The following is a 17,521-nucleotide window of genomic DNA, read 5'->3' as shown; positions in this document are numbered from 1 at the left end:
GCAGGGGCAAGCCCCGTGCTTTCCCAATGCCTGCCTCAGCGCTGGAGAGAGGACGGTCAAATCCTGCCTTGCCGTAGGGCCCCCCCATGTCTCCCCGTCCCATCTCTGTCCCCATGTCCCCCCCCTCTCCCCCCCACCTTGCAGCAGGGACACCCCCCAGGCCACGTCCTGCCCGTAGGGGCTCCCACCAGCCCCCAGCCATACTCGAACATACTCGGCAGCAGGGCGAGTACCGCGGGGTGGTGATGGTGACAGTGACGCGGTGAGGGTGGCACGGTGACAGTGCCGCCATCCATCAGCAGGATGGGTACTGTGAGGTGGTGGTGGTGACACACTGACACTGATGGTGTCCCCATTCCCAGAGGGCCAAGTACCGCATGGTGGGGTCGGTGACATTGCAATGGTGACGTTGCAATGGTGACATGGTGACGGTGACAGAGCGATGGTGATGATGACATGGTGACAGTGACACAGCGATGGTGACGGTGACAGTGACACAGTGATGGTTACACGGTGACTGTGACGGTGACATGGTGACGGTGACACAGCGATGGTGTCATGGTGCCGGAGATGGTGACACGGTGCTGGTGCTGGTGACAGACACGGTGACTGTGACACAGTGATGGTGACAAGGTGACTGTTGCGTTAAAGCGTAACGAAGTTTGGCAGAAAATAAACCCCCGTGCATTCCAGCTTGTCCTCAGATATCAGGGGGGCTGGGGGCGGCCAGGCTTAGATTCTGCGTGATGCCCAATTCAGCACTCTAAGTCCGGTCACGTTCGATATATTGAACTATCACGATTACAGATGCACTAATAGTGCACTGTCCTTTCCATTTAGTCACGTTCAACGAGCTATCACGGCTAGATTTTAATGAATAGTACAGTTTATTAAAGCAACAGGAGTACAGGTTCTTTTGGATTGCCGGTGATACGTACGCTGTCTGCAAAGCACGTGCAAATAATAATGCAGTCGACTACAAGCACACTAAATGATGGAAAAACTCTACAGAGCTTTCTGAGTTTCCCGGGGAAGCACTCGGTATAACTGAGGGTCCGAATCTCACCCAGTAGGCATCTCTATGGTAGGGCGGGAAGAGACGTTCAGCCCCTCGACTGCTCCCAGAAGTCAGCGATGTCCTCCCGACTTGTCTATGATGGTATCTTCCCCAGCATTCCTCCTCTCTTAAGCCCTTTTGTACTATTTTCTTATTTTTAGGTGGAGCTTGAGTGACTCTAGTCATACTTACCTTTATTATGCTTGGTGTAACATCTCCTCGCTTTACTTTTAAAGGTATATGCTAGAGAAAATTCAGAGCGCATGCTCAGTGAGGGGTGGTTGCACCTTAGAGGCGGGTAGCTTTTGGGACAGAGGTGTGTTTTGCTATTATAATGAGATTATAATGAGCAAAGTTCCATGTCAGTACTCCAGAACTGGGCACTGATGATATAAATCAGAAGTAAGACAACAGCGTTGACAGAACCCCCTTGTTTCACCTCCTTGCTTCAGTGGATTCAATGCAGGAACCTTCCGTTCTTGTTCCTATGGTTCCAGTTCCCCATCCCTGCGGTGATTTCGCAGAGCGTGGCCGCGGCGTCTCCGCTCTGCTCCGCCCTCCGTGTTGCTTCTCAGAGTCAGCACACCAAGCTCCCCTCGTGTTGCTGACATCTAAGGTTGCAGGTCATGTTGCTTAGGGAATTATTATGGAACAGATTCCTTGCATATCCACTGTATTCCACCCTGGAGGTTCACCTTCCCTTACGAGAGGCGGGGGGACATATCAATAAGTCACCTCCAGCAATTATTCCACACTGGGCTGGCATTCTTCTGAAGTTACCTCATTCTCTTGGAATCGTTTCCTTGGTCGTCTTCATTCTGCTCGCATCTGCCAGTTTCAGCTAGTTCTGTGTCAGCAGCATTAGCTTTATCAGAAAGTTGACTCTCGCTCAGCTCTTGCGGCCTGAGGCTTCAACTCCTTCAGCTTCTAGTGCTAAGCCAGGCTATTCATCCTAACAATTCCCAGCACAGGGAAGGGCAAGCTCTACCGGAGCAACTCGGAGAGAACGGGGATGGCTGCTTCCCAGGACAAGAAGGGAAATCCATCTCCTCTCTCCCCGGCTGCGCCGGCTCCCTGCTGGCGTCATAATGCACCTTCAAAGGATGCGGGCTGATGTCACAGGGGGATGCCCCGCATCCCAGGGAGGTCTCCCCAGCGCTGCCGGCACTTCCCGGCGAGGCTTGGGCGCTGCTGGGCACTGCTCAGGGGCTCCCCACTGCTGCCCTTCGGAGCTGCTCCACAGCCAGGAGCGGGATCGGGAGGCAGCGGGGCTGCGCTGGGGGGACCCGTTGTGACCGGCAGAGGAGCAGGGGCACGTCGGAGAGGAGTTTTGGGCGAGGAGCTGCGAAGAGCATCCCTTTCCCTGAGCTGAGGGCAAGCGGCAGGCGCGATGGAGGGCTGCTGCACCGTGGCCATCAGCTTGGAGCTCAGCAGCTTGTTCCCCACGCTCCTGCAGCTCTCCACCAAGGGTAAGGGGTTTGGGAATTCCTTCCCGAGGGGTCGCACCGGGACTGGCCTCTGGAAAAAGCTGCAGCTGCCGGGCTGTGGGGGTGACTGGACGGGGCCGGGGGCTGCTGCGAGAGCCCTGCCTGGGGGTCCCACTGGACTCGGGGGACGATGTGGCAACCAGGTCCCGGTGCTGCCCGGAGCCCCGAGGCTCCCATGGGAATGGCTCCGTCCCCTTGGGAGGGGGGCCATCCAGGGCCAGCTTTCCCTGGGAGCTGGCCCCTCGTGGGGTTCTGGCTCTGGGATGAAAAGGGCTCCTGCGTCCCGGGGGCTGGGGGGGACAGCTACAGCTCCCACAGGGCTCTCGCGAGCCGGCTGGAAATGCCTGTGCTGTAAATCAGCCCTTTCCCTTGAACAAAGTCTCCTTTGGGAGAACCTCTCGTCCTCCCCATGGGACCCCCTTGTGCCACCAGGCTGGCAGATCACGTCCTGGGCTCTGGGGTGCCAAGGCTTTCTGGGGGTTAGATGGCCACAGCCCCGGTCCTGAGCCCTTCCCACATCCCCTTTTCTACCCCAGCCCCGCCCCGGGAGCAGAGTAAGGCTGGCAGTCGGAAAGTGGGGCACAGCCCAGCTCCGCAGCCACGGCCGCGTTTGTCTGGGCAGTTTGCGGACACCGGCATCTGTCAACCCCTGGGCGAGGAGCTTGCCGAGAGGCTGTCAGCTGGCTGGCCCGGAGCCCGACACCTCTTTCCTTTGCTTTCCAGAGGTTGTGGCTATTTGGGATGCTGTGTCTGCGTACATCCTGGGACAGCTGAAGCAGGACAAGGTGGGCTGGCGTCTCGGTCCCCCTTTGCCCCGGAGGGCCCGGACCCCGGGAAGCAATCCCTCCCTGAGCATCGTGGCGGCACACCGAGACAACCCCGTGTGCTCAGAGCTGCTTCTTGGTCAACCAGGAGAGAAACCAAGTCCAGATCTAGTCTGAGAAAGCATTCAGCACACGATAGGGCTTCACCCTTCGCTGTGGTCAGAGCGGAGAGGCCGAGCAGAGAGGCAGGCGATTATGCTGGTGCCACGCCAAGGATAATCCCCGGGAATCAGTCCCAGGGGTATTCCCTCCCTGTGCTGGAATTGCCTGGGATCTTCTCTAGCCAAGGGATGTTAGCAAATATTTTGAGGAGGGCAAGAAAACAAATGGAGAACACGGGCCTTTTCCTAAGCTTTCACTCTTCCCGTCTCTGAAGTACTCGCTCATCAGCCTTTTTGTCTTTTTCCTGGGCAGGGTGTCCTGGTCGCAGGACTCGGGACCTTCGCGATGGTCCAAGAGCAATTCCAGGGCAGAGAAGAGGTGTATGCGGTTCGAAGACCCGTCTTCCGACTGGAGCTTGATGTGTTATGTCCGCAGGAGCTCGCGTTCCCCACAGTGGTTATCCCCGGTGAGAAGCAGCGGCCACCCTCCGCTTTCCCCCTCCATGTCTGGGCGGGGAACGTGTGCTCTCGGCTCTTTGGGAAGGGCTGGGAGCAGTAGAGAACTGCCTCTAAAGGTCAGGGGGTGGCTTGCGCTCCCCCAAAACTAACCGCTCCCCAAGGGCTGTTTCTATGAGCGCCCTTCCCTCTGGCATTTTGTTATGAACCTTATGTGGAAATTTGGCCTGCTGTGACAGTGACCGCGTTCCTCCTCCTCGCAGGCGATGTCAAGATCAAGCCGCTGAACTACAAGCGGCTGTCGCGAGCCACCTCCTTCCCACGGCACGTGGTGAAGGACTGCGTGCAAGAGACCATCCTCTTGTACTCTTCCCAACTGAAGAACGGGCAGCGCCTCTCCTTCGCCTTCAAGGACATTGGTGTTCTGTCCTGCAACGACGACCTCCTGTGCATGCGGTTCTATTCTGACTGCGTCACAGGGCTGGAGAGCAAGGCCAGCCAGATTGCGCTGCTTCACACTGTAAGTTGCTGGAGGTTTTGAGGGCTGCTCCCGTGTCTTTGGGAAGCCTAATGAAGGGTGAGCAACCCGGTCGCCGTTGGCCAGCCTGGACGTGGCAGGACGGTCAAACACCTTTCGCCGTGCTTGCCCCCGCTGACTTCTCCATTAGCAAAGAAAGTTTCTTCTGGGTCCTTGCCCTACAAAAAGCCCAGCGGTGTTATTGCGCGGTCTCAGTGTTGGCTGTGCAGCTTCTCCAGAGCAGAGCAAGGGCTAACGCTGATGGAGGAGGATTTGGCAGAGAGGTTTGGAGAAGTGGCTTGCTTTTGGAGTGGGAGACAGGTCTGCTTCCTTTGGGAGCCAAGAGGAAACTGCCTTGGAAACCTTCTAAGAGCTCTGTGTCACTTTGCAGAGGCTGTGGACGCCAGGGGCAGCTGTCTCCGGTGGAGCGACCGCCGCCCAGGAGATGCAGGCTGCTCCTGCCCACGCGTTCCCGAGGTGAGTGCTTTTCCTCTGCAGCCCTTGACCGGCCGAGCGGGCGGCTTCCCAGCTCCTGCTCAGGAGCACGCGTTGTCAGGGCTTGACGTTTGGCATCGAGTCAGGGATCAGTTGTGAAGCGACTGGTTTCTGGTTAACTAATGCTGAGCTGGCACTATGCGTGTATTCTCCTGGAGTGACCCGGCATCGCGATCGTGTTTCTCACGCCCAGCCTGTTGTCATTCCCACCAGAGAGAACCAGCTGCACGTGGTGAGGCGGCGCTGGGTTGGGGGAGATTGCCGATAAAACCTGTGCAGGGCCACAAAGGAAAAGGGATGCGACGCCTCGCACGACAGTCGGGAGGATTAGTGCTGGCAAGCTGCAGAGGGTAGGAGGTCACCGTTCTTCAAGCCTGTGTCATCATTTGCGTTCCAGGTTTCAGTTCCTGGTGATCAGCAGATCGGCGTCCAAGGCTTTCTCCACCTGGCACAAGAAGGTTGCAGAAAAGCACAGGGTCAGAAGAGGTACGGGAAGGGGTCCCTGCTGTCCAGAGCCCGGTTCAAACGCACTCCCCACGGGGCTGCTCTGAAGAGCTTCCTCCTTTCCCAGGTACAGAGGGAAGCCAGGTGCCTGACAAGCTGCTGCAGAGGCGGGTGAAGTATTCCCTCCCCGCGCTGCCAAACCAGGGGCCGGGCACCAGGCAGCAAGACACGGAGAAGAAGCCTTCTGCCGGGTGAGACCCCTGTGGGAAGGGATGAAAGGCACCCTTGCGCCCACGTAGGAGAGGCGTCCCCTTTGGAGACTCCGGCTGTAGGGACTCGGGAAGGTCCCTGGCACGTGCCCCACGGTTTTTACGAGCTTGTTTGCCCCATCACGGGCCCCTTAGCGGGGAAGGCAGCGGATGTTGAGTGCACCCCACGTTCCTTTGCTTGCTCCTACAGTAGACCTGAGGTGCAGTCCTCTCCCATCCATCTGATGGGGCTCAGGAAAGGCCCCCCCTTGCCATGGGAAACGGTCCCACCTCCACCGCTTCTTCTGCCAGCCTGGGGAGCTTTGACACCAGCCGGAGAGCACGGGGCACCCACCTGCCCCACGCTCACGCCGACTCCTCCTGGTGTCTCTTTGCAGTCTGCTCCCACCATGTCCAGGCAGCTCCCCCAGCACGAAGGAGGCAAGCAGGCAGGAGCCAGCTCCTCCAGCCAGGCCCACCGCTGCGCTCCCGTCTTCTGAAGGCTGCAAGAGAGCGCTGCAGGTACGTGCTCTGCCTTGCTGTAGCTACCGTGCTGTTCGAGACTCGGCAAAAGCCTCTTTGCGCAGAGAGCCATCCTGAAAGGGTCCCTTGGCGTGCGTTCATCGTCACCTCCTTCAGACCTTCTTCAGGAAAAGGAAGGTGCCGCACACCCTTCCCGCCTGCCGTTGCCCCCGCGTTGTCACGAAACACTTTTTCTTCTGGCCAGGGGCTATGGAAAACGTACAAGTCCTTTCTAGGTCGTTGACAGTGGAGGTCTTTGGTCACTCCGCTGTGTTTGCCGTGAGTTGAGGAGCCTGGCGTGACTCCACGGCCCCTGATCTGTTAGGGGCAAAGCGCTGCCGACCGACCGGCTGAGGCAAGGGGCACCAACACGGGTCAGACCCGAAGGAAGCCCCGCCGGGAGCTGAGGCTAATCCTGCCTGCTGCTGCGCTTCTGTCCCCTCCAGGAGGTCTGGCAGCTGTCTGCAGAGTGGGAGCGAGTGAAGACCCGGTGGGAAGAGCGGCGACAGCAAGCAAAGGCAGAATGGGCGGCGTGGGAGGCCTGGTCTGCAGGGGAGGACCGACAGCCGCCCCAGGTACGGGGCAGCGATTGACACCGCTGAGAGCAGCAGCGGCCCTCTGCGTCGGGGCGGCAGGTCTCCAGGGGGGTGGGAGCAGGACTGACACCCAGCCGCAGGGCAGGGGTTTGCCCGCTCATCCCCGCGAGGGAGAGATTGGCAGCAGGACCCGAGGGGCAAAAAGCCGTCAGCCGTGATGACGGGCACGCGGGTGCTGAGCCTCCCGGCTCCCAGGTCCCGCCGCAGGCTCCTTTCGAGAGGTCCTCTGGGAAACGGCACCTCTGTTTGCCGTCTGGTTTGCTGAGAGCGTCTCCTCCTCGGCAGGCGCTCGGCACTGGAGGCGTTTGGGCTCCCCACCCTCCAGCCCAGCCCAGGAGAAAGGAGGTCGGCGGGAGGTGGAGGAAGGCTGAAAACCCTCTCCCAGCAGAGGAGATGGCAGCAGCCGCCCAGCTGGAGAGACTCCAGCCTGAGTAAGTGTGCGCCGGCTCCGGCCGCAGCCTGGGGGCACTCGAGCGGCCGTGACCCCGCAGGGATGTCCGGGTCCCCCGTCCCTGCGTCCTGGGGTTGCGTCGGACACCTTCCGAGGTCTCCTAACGCGGGCATGACCTGGGTTACCCCCGCAGCTAAGACCCAAAGCTCACCGCAGGGTGAAAGGCTGAGTACACGCGGCACCGGGCGGGCGCAGGGGCTGTGCGAGGGCAGAGGCAGACGGGGTCTCCGGCAGAGGCTGAGGGATGACGTTTCCCTGCTGTTGCAGCCACCTTTCCCCACGAGCGGCCCAGGTCCTCAGAAGGCTGGAGCCGCATCAAGGACGGAGGACCATCTTCAGGCACGTCACTGAGAACAACCGGCGGAAGCTGGAGCAGCAGAGGCAGCTCCCCTGGTAACTATCTCCAAAGAGGGATGGTGCTTCCCCGGCTGCGAGGCCCATCCCTCCACCGAGGGCAGCCCTGGGGGAAAGAGGGCATTTCTCTGACACCCCTGGTGAGACAGAAGCAGGTTCTGGAGGCTGGCTTTGGGCTGGACCTCCCTGAACAGCCAAGGGGGCTGCCTGGGCACCTAGAATTGGCTTTCCAAGTGGGACGTGAAGGTCCTGGCTGAAGACAGAGGGGTCCCTCCGATGGCTGCCTCTCCCCGTTCCAAACCAGAGCGCACGTCCTTCCCTCGCAGAGTCCTGCCCCAAGACACCTTGCCCCGAGGGGGACCCCTGTAGGGGACCCCCAAGGTCTCTGCCCCACTTGACTCAGCCCCCGGCTCATCAGCTGCACCTGGGACCTTCTCATGGCCTCGGGCATCAGGGGCCTCCCCCTCTTCACAGACAACTTGAGGCTTCGTCGCAAGCAGATCCCATCACCGGTGGCCTGAGCGACGCCTGCAGGATTTCTCTGCCTTCTCCCTGTCCATACGGTCACAGGCTTTCTTTCTTCCTCCCTAGCACGCGATGCTGGTACCGCAGCGGAGGAGAAGGTGCCGGAGGCGGCGGCTGTAGCAGTGGCTGTTAGCAAAAAGGGGCTGGGAGGCTTCTCAGCTTCTCAGATCCACCTAAAAATACAAAATAAAGGGCTCTGGGGCTGTTCCCAGCTGGACTGACTGGTCTGTGCCTGGTGATGGTCTAAAGGGGTTACACCCCGCCGTGCGTGATCCCAGAAGGGCTCGTAGGGGCAGGAGGGAGTAAAGTCCACGCATACCCCACAGCGCGAACACGTGCAGCCCCTCTCCCGCACATCCCGACACAGAGGCAGCACGATGGAGGAGGCTCTCGCCCCCTTCCCGGGGACACCAGCACAGCTGGTGCTTCCCTGAAGCGCCTGCACGCTCCCGCACGCAGCGTGGAGAACCACTCGCAGGGCCAGAATCTGCGTGGGATTACAGGGCTGTGACCACGCTGGGACCACGGAGGTGTGGTGGGTAGATGGCACCGTGGGAGGGCTGCGGTGGAGGGACGCGGGCTCGTCGGGAAGGACCGGCCGGGAAGGCGAGGAGGTGGACTTGCCTCCTGCTTGGGGTGGGACAGGAGCCAGCCTGTGGGTCAGGGTCAGCAGACAGACCAAGGTGGCTGCCGTGTTAGCAGGGCTCTGCTAGAGACCTCCTGTTCAGGAGGAAGATGTAGCCGAGGTCTTCTTCAAACAAGTGAAGAAGGAAGCCTCACGTTCACAGGCCCTGGTCCTCATGGGGGACCCGAACCACCCCGGTACCTGCTGGAAGGACGGTCCAGCGGGGCTCAGGCAATCTAGGAGGCTTCTAGAATGGAGATCCTGGCACGGGTGATGGAGGAACCCAGAAGGAGAAGGAGGAACCCAGAAGGAGAGGTGCTCTGCTGGACCAGGTGCGGGTGCTGGAGGAACCCAGAGGAGATGGAGGAACCCAGAGGAGATGGAGGAACCCAGAAGGAGAGGTGCTCTGCTGGACCTGGTGCTGGTGATGGAGGAACCCAGAGGAGATGGAGGAACCCAGAAGGAGAGGTGCTCTGCCGGACCAGGTGCGGGTGCTGGAGGAACCCAGAGGAGATGGAGGAACCCAGAAGGAGATGGAGGAACCCAGAGGAGATGGAGGAACCCAGAAGGAGGTGCTCTGCTGGACCTGGTGCTGGTGATGGAGGAACCCAGAGGAGAGGGAGGAACCCAGAGGAGAGGGAGGAACCCAGAAGGAGAGGTGCTCTGCTGGACCTGGCGCTGGTGAACAAGGAGGAACTGTTTGGGGATTTGAAAGTCGGCAGCAGCCTTGGCTGCGGTGACCCTGAGGTGGTGGAGCTGAGGATGCCGAGGGGAGGGAGCAGGGCGAAAAGCCAAGGCCGCAGCCCTGGCTTCCAGGAGAGCGGGCCGGGCCCAGCCTTGGGAACCAGCTGGTGGCAACAAGGAGACCTAACACGGCGGGGGAGAGCGGGGTGGGGAAGGCACGGCCCTAGTTGTGGCCGGGCTCCGGGACAGCATTCCCAGAAAAGTCGCGGGCATCACTCCGTGGATCCATCCGTCCATCTTCGCCAGCGGCGGGGGGCAGCTCTGTGAGGAGAGGCCTCGGCTGCCCCTGCCGGCCTGGCAACAGCTGCGCCATTGGCCACGGCTGAGCCAATCAGCGGAGCCGGAGGCGGCCTGTCAGTCCCAGATAGAGGGGGCGGGAGGCTGAGCAGCCTGAGGAGAAATGGAGGAGAGATGGGCTGGGGGCAGTGGGGGCGAGGAGGGGGATAGGGATAGGGATAGGGATAGGGATAGGGATAGGGATAGGGATAGGGATAGGGATAGGGATAGGGATAAGACCAGGACCAGGCGCAGGGGCAGGTATCTCCCCCCAGCGTGGAGGGGTCTGGGGGGGACCTGGATTCCTCACGGCCCACGGGCCCTTCCGTGGTCGCCAGCCCTGGGCCCGAGTGCTCAGCCCCAGGGACAACCCCACAACCAAGGTGGGAGCGGTTCCCGCGGCTGCCCCGAGGGTCGCCAGCCCCCAGTCAGCCCTGAGTATCTGAGCTGGGCTGAGGTGGAAGAGACTGGAAAACAGAGTTGATGAGAGGAGGCGATGGCAGCAGGTACAGGGCCTGTGGCTCCTGGGATTAACTGACACTGCTACCGTTAAGTCGGCACTTCAGAAACTCTCTAGAGGCTCAATTTTGGCGTTTTAGAAAGCAGGCGTTCTTTATTGCAGCGCTGGATGGACGGGGGATCGTTCCGCCTATCTGACAATTCCTGGTGCCAGAAGGTCAGTGCTGTATCCCCATCTCTGAGTGAGATGAAGGTGCTGATGCAGGGGCAAGCCCCGTGCTTTCCCAATGCCTGCCTCAGCGCTGGAGAGAGGACGGTCAAATCCTGCCTTGCCGTAGGGCCCCCCCATGTCTCCCCATCCTATCTCTGTCCCAATGTCCCCCCCCCCCCCCCCCACCTTGGAGCAGGGCCACCCCCCGGGCGACGTCGTTCCCGTAGGGGCTCCCCACCAGTCCCCAGGCGTACTCGAACTGGCAGCGCCGCAACCCCCCCGCCACTGCTCTGCGAACTGCCGCTCCAGCGCCTGTGTGGCAGTGGACAGGGGAGTCAACGGGGGTCATTTGACTTATCGGGGAGAAATGTGAAAACACTCCCGATCTCTGGCTGGCATCTGGCTTTACTTGCATGACCTAGAAAGTGCACACAAGTCTACGCCGTGTCTTCTGCACCTTGGGAAAGGGCTCTCTTGCCTCGATTTCCAAGGAGAAACTCCCAAAAGCGGCGCCACAGAGGTATTCCTAAACCTCGCTACCTGAGAGCCCCCAGCAGCAAATTCTGCTGACTAACACCGGGCCCGACTCACCCTCCCTAGGAGGAAAACCGTAGGTTAAGGGACGCCTGGAAAATAGGACACGAAAAAGAAGTTCCGGGTGTTCAAAGCTACGTTCATCTTATTATGTCAGCCCAACAGTATAAGAACACAAGGCTGCCAGATTAAACACAGAAATCACATCACTTTTTCCCTCGTTGCATGTTTCTGCTGTGCAGACCTCATCAAGGTCTGGCCCTGCCAGCTGGACGTCCCCAGCTCCCTGTCAGCTGAAGACTGAAACCTTCTCTTGCTAGCTGCTTTCTTGAAGGCCTACGAGGATGTTTCATGGAGGAAGAAAAAAGCAACACGAGGGAAGTATAGAGCAGAGGCCATTTACCCTCAGAAACTTACTGTACCTGGGCTAGCTACAGGGCAGCCAAGGGAGCTGTTTCATCAGTCCCTGGGAGTCTTTGGCAACGGTGCTGCAGTACGAGCTTCAACCCAGAGGCAGGAGGAGTCACCTGGGCAGGTGAGCGCCCAGGCAGCAGGACATTTCCCCACCAAGCACCACTGAGTCCACTACCGAACCTGCCAGGACAAAAACCAGAGGGTGTCTCAGGCCCCACCAGAGCAGGCAAAAAGGAATGCCAAGTCCAGGACTGGAGAACCCAGGTCCAAAATGCAATCCGGGACCAGGATAGAAACCCGGAACCCCCAGAAGCCCTTCTGCAATACTAGCGGGCTGACACTGCTGAGAGGGACTAGGCGCTTCCCAGGCTGCCTCCTTCAGCTGCTGCTTTTAGAGTGTCCTCAGCCATCTTCTTCTACCAGCCACCTTCCGAGCCAAAGGCCGGTGCTCAGGGTTTCCTTCTCAGCAGGCTTTCTGAGATTTCGCTCGGCCTTCCGACGCCAGGGCGTTACGGAGCTCCGTTCGCTAGATGCCGACAGAGGCGAGCGGTGCCAGGGAAAAAGCACCTCGGTTCAGAGCGAGGCCGTGCACGACCACAGCTCTTGGGGCAGCTCCCTTTGAGCTCCGTTGCTCGGGACTGCCTCGGAGCTCACGTGGCGATCCCCCTGAAGAGCACCGCCTGCTCCGGCCGTGTCTAGACCTCGCGTCTTCCCAGTCACAGCAGGCAAGAGCAGAAGGACAAAGCGCTGCCACCGAGTTCTCCTGTGGACCCTCTGTACCTCCTTTCCTTCCTCCTTGCCTCTTTGTTGGCAGGAAAGCCCATCGGGTCTCCCAGGTTCCCCTGCCTTCCTCAGAGAGGACAGCTGCTCCCTGCTGTAATGAATCAACTCGCATGCTGCATCAAGGCCTGTCAGGAAGGCGCTCAGTGCACACACCGTAAGACCACCTGTAGTTTGCCTGAAGAGCAGAGGGTTGTTCACACCTGTACAGCCAGCCCAGGGGATTCTCTTTGCGCTTTGGTCACCGTTATTCTTTGATTCAGCCTTCCAGCGCCGCGCCAACTTCCGCGGAGCTGTGCAGCCGTCACTCTGCAACCAAATCTCTTCTCCTTCCTGCACTAGAAAGGTACTTGCTGGTCTCCAACGGGAGGGAGATCCTTTTGGATGACTGACATTTCCCAGGCCCCCTGTTACCTTGCCGTAGAGCACGTGTGGGTTTTTTGCTCTAAAGGGCGTATGACGGGACTCAAGCCCTCGGTAACAGGTACTGCTCTGGCTCTCCTCAACTCTGAGGAGTACGTTCCTGACCAGGTGTTTGCAGTCTCTCTTAAAAAGGATGTCTTGGCTTGTTCTGCAAGAAGGAAGCCTTCAGCTGGTGCAGCAGCAATCACGTTGGAGAACAGGACCTGGAGCTGGGGAACGGGGAATGGCCTTTGGCTACGGTAGAAACACAAGCTGCAGAATTCTTCATGTCACAAAGACAGACGTGACACCGACCTCAACTTTCCAAGAAAAGGAGCTTTGCCGCTTTGCCCCAATTCTCACTCACCTGGGCAACGAGGGTGGGAAACGGGTTATAGCCTTGTCGAGAAGGAGAGAGAGTTGAAGCGTGTCAAAAGTCGCTGGGGCCGGGGCTGCGTGATTTTGGGGGGCGAGCCGTGAGGGCCGTGCCGGCTGGGGGGGGCACAGCCAACATTGCCGGAGACGGGCGGCGGCGCCGACTGTGCCGTGCCGGGCCACCCTCCCGGCGGCGGGGGCAGAGACCCGAAGCCCACGGCCAAGGCGCGGGGCAGCCGGCCAAGGCCAGCCCGCGAGGAGGGAGGTCTGGGGAAGGTGCTGCCAACCGCCAGGGAGAAGACAACGCTCTGGGCCCAGCCCCTAAGGCTGCCCCCCAAGAAAGGGAGAGGTGGAGGAGGAGGAAGCCGACGAATGAGCGTGGAATGTCCCAGCGCAGAGATTAACGGCCAACTTTATTGTACGGGTGGAGGGGGATCAGGACCAGCGCTCGGGGATGGCGCACGGCTGGTCCCGTGGCGGCGTCCGGGCCGGCTGTAGGGGTTTTGCTCCCGGCGTTGCAAGCGGGAGCGGTCTCGCACCCGCACGGGCCCAGGGGGGCTGGAGCTTCTGCTGCTCTCGAGCGCTGGGGAGCTGCTGGAGGACCCCACTGGCAGCTGGCTGGCGGTGCTGGGGCTGCTGGTCTTGGGTGCCGGGCAGCTGTGGGACGGCCCCAGCGCCGCCTGGCTGGGGGTGCTGCTCTCAGCACTTGGTGCTGGCGCACGGCTCCTGTCGTGGCATCTTCCGGGCCGGCTGTAGGGATGTTGGGCCCGGCGTTGGAAGCGGGAGCTGTTTCGCACGCGGTCGGGCCCAGGGGGGCTGGAGCGGCTGCTGCCCTCAAGCACTGGGGAGCCTTGGGACGGCCCTGATGCTGCATTGCCGGGGCTGCTGGTCTGCGGTGCCAGGGAGCCGTGGGGTGGCCCGAATTCCGCCTGGCTCCCAGTGCTGGGGCTGCTGGTCTCCAGCGCTGGGGAGCCGCAGGAGGACCCCGCTGGCAGCTGGCTGGCGGTGCTGGGGCTGCTGGTGTCGGGTGCCGGCGAGCCGTGGGAAGGCCCCGATCCTGCCTGGCCGGCAGCGCTGGGGCCGGCGAGCTCCGAGCTGGCACTGGAGGCTGTAAGGGGAAGCAGGAAGGTCAAGGGCACGGCCCCCAGGCCCGGGGCAGGATAGGCCAGAGCGGTGCCCCCAGCCGTCCTAGAGCAGAGAGGCTCTGCCAGGCCCACCCTGGGCTCCCGCTGCCAGGCCTTGCCTGGCCCCTGGCCCCAGCCCAGGGGCAGCCGGGCGCTTTGCCTCTTACCGGTGCCCAGGCCAGCACACGCGTCGCACTCCCAGCTGGCCGTGCTGCTCCTCAGGTCGAGCAGCGTCTGTGGGTGCCCTCGGCAGCGCAGGAGCAGCACAGGAGCAGTTGCCAGGGCCTGGGGAAGCAAACGGGTTCACGGCTGTGAGGACAAAGTGACCGCAGCACGGGATTGTCCGGCCGAGCTCTCGGTCTCAGTGCTTGCGCTTCGAGCCCTTGGCGAGACGGCGTTCCCGTACAGAGCCCCGGGGTGCAGCTTTGGCAACTTACCCCTCTTCCTCTGCCTGCTCCCTGCCTCCTGGACAAAGGCACTCCCTGGCATCGCAGCGGCTGTGCCTCTCACTTAGTGCTGCGTATGCACGCCTGTTCTCCCACGATGGCAGTCTGATGGAGAAAGGAAAATGGAGGAGCCCCTGCTGCCCCGGCATAAGGGAGATGCAGGGCGTCCCTGCTCGCCCCCCCCCGCCCTGTTTCCAGCTCCTCCGTGAAGCTGAAGCCCAGACTCGCGGGACAGCGGAGGGCCAGGAAGGACTGCTGGGGCAGCCCCTGGCGCGGCACAGCGCTTGCAGCCTCCTGTCTTGGGAGCCGGCCAGAAGGACACCAACCTGAAGGGGATTCGGATGCCCATGGTGAGCATTTCCGAGAGAAAGAGCTCCTTATCTCTACAGAGTGGGCACTGGAAGCAAGAAATGCCGGCGCACAGAGCCTGTCCCTGCAGGAGGAGAAACATAAGGAGCATGAGCGAGGCCCTGGTGCTGCCGAGCGCCTGCCGTGCCCCGGGGGCGAGGGGACGGCTCCTACCTGGATGCAGCCCCTGTGGAACCAGGCGTGTTTGCACGCTGGGCACACCATGGTGCCGTAGGACTTTCTCTCCTCCACGAGGTCCAGGCAGATGAGGCAGGTGGTGTTCTCCTCCGGAGCCGCCTCCACTGCCTGCTCTGGGCGGTGCTGCCAGCAGTAGGCCCTGGGGGCAAGAGGAAAGGGATGGGCGAGGGGAGAAGCGCTGGCTCCTTCCCCGGGTGGCAGCGAGGAGGGGAGAGGAGGTACCTGTACCGAAGAGCGAACTGGGTGACGCATCCACCCTCCACGGCACAGGGGAGATGGAAGCTGCGGTCGCAGCCCATTTCCCAGCAGGAGATGGCGGCCCCGCTCTCGCCACAGACGAAGCAGTGCTGGAAAGAGCAGAGCAGCCCCCATCAGCGGCAGCCTCAGGGCCGCCACGGCCAGCCCCACGCCTCCGGGCAGGGCGCAGGATGTGGCCGCTGCTGGGTCCCACCCCGCAGATGCGCCTGTCGGACGAGGCTCCTGTGCTGGAGCCTCTGCGGAGCTGCTGGGAGCGAGACTCCTGTCCCAGAGCCCGCTGGAAGGGCTGGGATTTCTTTCTCGGGTCTGGGCTAGGCTCCCGCAAACGTCTCCCGGCACAGATCTCCCCGGTCTTGTCAGGCGCTCACCTTCTGCGCTGCCCGCGCGATTGTACGTCGAATATCCTCGGGGAGAAATCCCATGAGTCCTGCTTCCCTGTCCCCTCGCTGAAAAAGCTCGTTGGCAAAAAGCTGCGGTAGAGGAGAGAGGAGGAGCTGATGAGGAGAGCGTGGCAGGGACTGCCTGTCGGAAAGCAAGCTGGAGGGAGCCCCGGCGTAACTCACCAGGCAAAAGACGTGGGCACAGAGCCCTCGCTTCTCCAGTTTGTCCCCGCAGAGAGCCGGGTCAGCCTTGCCCGGCGACACAGCAGGCACTGGAGGAGGAGGAGAGAGCAAACGCCGGTGGGAACGAGCACCTCTGCGGGGCCGGGGGAAGCGTCCCTGAGGGATTGCCCCCAAGGGCCTGCTCTGCCCCTGCGAGCTGGCTGATGGGCAGGGCTGGAGGCCTGGGAGAGGAAGGGGCGCATTGCAGGCACGGGGGGTCCCAGCAGGTGCCCACCGCCCAGCCTGGGCCCCGCTGGCTGAGGACAGGAGGGGCCCTGCCCCGGGGTGCTCGGGGAGCTCCTGCCTCCCCCTGCCACCGCTCTCGGCCCCACGCTGACCGCCCCGACAAGCCCTCTGCTACGCTGCGGGAGGGCTGCTTTGCTCTCACCCTGCTCCATCGAGTCGGGGGCCGTCTGCTTCCTCGCGGACATGGCGCACGTCAACGGCGAGCGCTCGGAGAGTCCCTGTCCCAGCAGCGCCGGGTGTCTCCTCCAAACGCTCCTCTGCCGACTCTGAGGGAGAAGCCGGAGGGGCGAGCTTGCGGCACAGGCCAGCGCCCCGAGGCCTGGGCCCCCCTCCTCCCTCGGCAGCCCCGCACAAGCCCGTCCCTCCCTCCCTATCCTCACCTCACCGGCTCGCACTGACGGACGGCCTGTGCCCAGCGTTCCTTTTGTGGGCTTGCCCCCGCGGGTCACAGTGGCCACTGTGACATCAGCACCGCTGGCCTGCGTGCGCCCCAACTACGGGCAGGGACGCCTCGGCCACCTGCCGCCCGCTCTGAGAGCGGCACCGCCTCGCAGGGGTGGCTGCGAAGTGCCGAGGCGGGGGCCCGAGCCCTAGCACCCGCGTCACCGGGGCGGCCGCTCCTGCGGCGAGGGGCAGAGTCCGATGCCGGGTCCCCGGGGCAGCCGTCGAGGGGGACGCTGTTGGCGAAAGGTGCTGTGGGGCAGCGCGACTCCAGGGCTCCAGCCCTGGCCGAGGGAACTCTGCGCTCCTGCCCCCGGCACGGGGAGCGCTGCCAGCAGGTCGGGGAAGGCGATCCTTCCCCTCTGCGCCGCACCGGTAAGGCTGCGTCGCAAGTACTGCCTCCGGTGCCGGGCTCCCCGGCACAGGGGAGGGAGCGACCTTGGAGCCTGGCCTGGGCTCGCACGTGCCATCCGCTCAGAGGCGGTGGGTGGCCGGGGCACAGCACGGCACCTCAGGGCGGCACCGCGAAGTCGCAGGTGGCCCAACAAGGGCCTGAGGTCTCAGGTGGCCCAACAAGGGCCTGAGGACTCCTCAGCGCTTTGGCGTGTGCCGCCCCGGAACTTTCTAGCGGTGGGACCGCAAGCTGGGGAGTCGCGGCGGAAACGGCCTTTTCCGTGGCAAGGAACTGCCTTTCAGAGTCAGCGTGAGCCTTTCCGTGGTGGGGTAGGAAACCGCGAGTGGCTGTGGGGCAGCTTCGGAGGGGGCGGGTGGGAGCGTTGATCTGTTGGAGGCTGGAAAGGCTCTCCAGAGGGATCTGGACGGGCTGGATCGATGGGCCGAGGCTTGTCAAGCACTGGAACGGGCTGCCCAGGGAAGCGGTTGAGTCGCCATCCCCGGAGGTGTCGAGAAGACGTGTAGGTGTGGCGCTTAGGGACACGGGTTAGCGGTGGACTTGGCAGTG

The 17,521-nt window shown here is 62.1% G+C and overlaps 2 protein-coding genes across 3 annotated transcripts; one reads left to right on the top strand and one right to left on the bottom strand.

Moving 5' to 3' along the window:
* The first annotated feature begins 222 nt into the window (after positions 1-222).
* LOC115338563 (coiled-coil domain-containing protein 81-like) lies at positions 223-9,811 on the top strand. Of its 2 annotated transcripts, XM_030007187.2 has the most exons (13): positions 223-2,526; positions 3,268-3,329; positions 3,783-3,936; positions 4,189-4,445; positions 4,834-4,919; positions 5,335-5,423; positions 5,509-5,632; positions 6,028-6,151; positions 6,598-6,726; positions 7,033-7,178; positions 7,466-7,591; positions 8,144-8,252; positions 9,664-9,811. In XM_030007187.2, exons 1-12 carry the CDS (start codon positions 2,448-2,450, stop codon positions 8,208-8,210), a joined length of 1,443 nt encoding a protein of 480 aa, XP_029863047.1. In that variant the 5' UTR covers positions 223-2,447; the 3' UTR covers positions 8,211-8,252; positions 9,664-9,811. The 2 variants fall into 2 exon arrangements, with proteins under 2 accessions (XP_029863047.1, XP_029863046.1); XM_030007186.2 differs by lacking the exon at positions 9,664-9,811 and having other exon boundaries at positions 8,144-8,294.
* LOC115338561 (histone-lysine N-methyltransferase 2D-like) lies at positions 9,610-16,271 on the bottom strand. The gene is given in 16 exon segments (XM_041122001.1): positions 9,610-9,707; positions 10,579-10,704; positions 10,984-11,018; positions 11,516-11,520; positions 12,890-12,921; positions 13,361-14,005; positions 14,189-14,245; positions 14,248-14,306; positions 14,459-14,572; positions 14,794-14,913; positions 14,915-14,962; positions 14,964-15,152; positions 15,236-15,360; positions 15,640-15,741; positions 15,835-15,923; positions 16,262-16,271. Coding segments are annotated over 16 exon segments (1,854 nt in total).
* Positions 16,272-17,521: the final 1,250 nt, after the last annotated feature.

Source organism: Aquila chrysaetos, unplaced genomic scaffold, assembly GCF_900496995.4.
Source record: "Aquila chrysaetos chrysaetos unplaced genomic scaffold, bAquChr1.4, whole genome shotgun sequence".
Lineage (NCBI taxonomy): Eukaryota > Metazoa > Chordata > Aves > Accipitriformes > Accipitridae > Aquila > Aquila chrysaetos.
The sequence above is the reverse complement of the archived record's forward strand: the minus strand, read 5'-3'. Positions and strand labels throughout refer to the sequence as shown.

Coding starts and splice junctions, on each gene's coding strand:
- LOC115338563 (XM_030007187.2), top strand. CDS start 2,448: ATGGAGGGCTGCTGCACCGTGGCCATCAGCTTGGAGCTCAGCAGCTTG. Junction 3,330..3,782: donor GACAGCTGAAGCAGGACAAG/GTGGGCTGGCGT, acceptor TTTCCTGGGCAG/GGTGTCCTGGTCGCAGGACT. Junction 5,633..6,027: donor GAGAAGAAGCCTTCTGCCGG/GTGAGACCCCTG, acceptor GTCTCTTTGCAG/TCTGCTCCCACCATGTCCAG.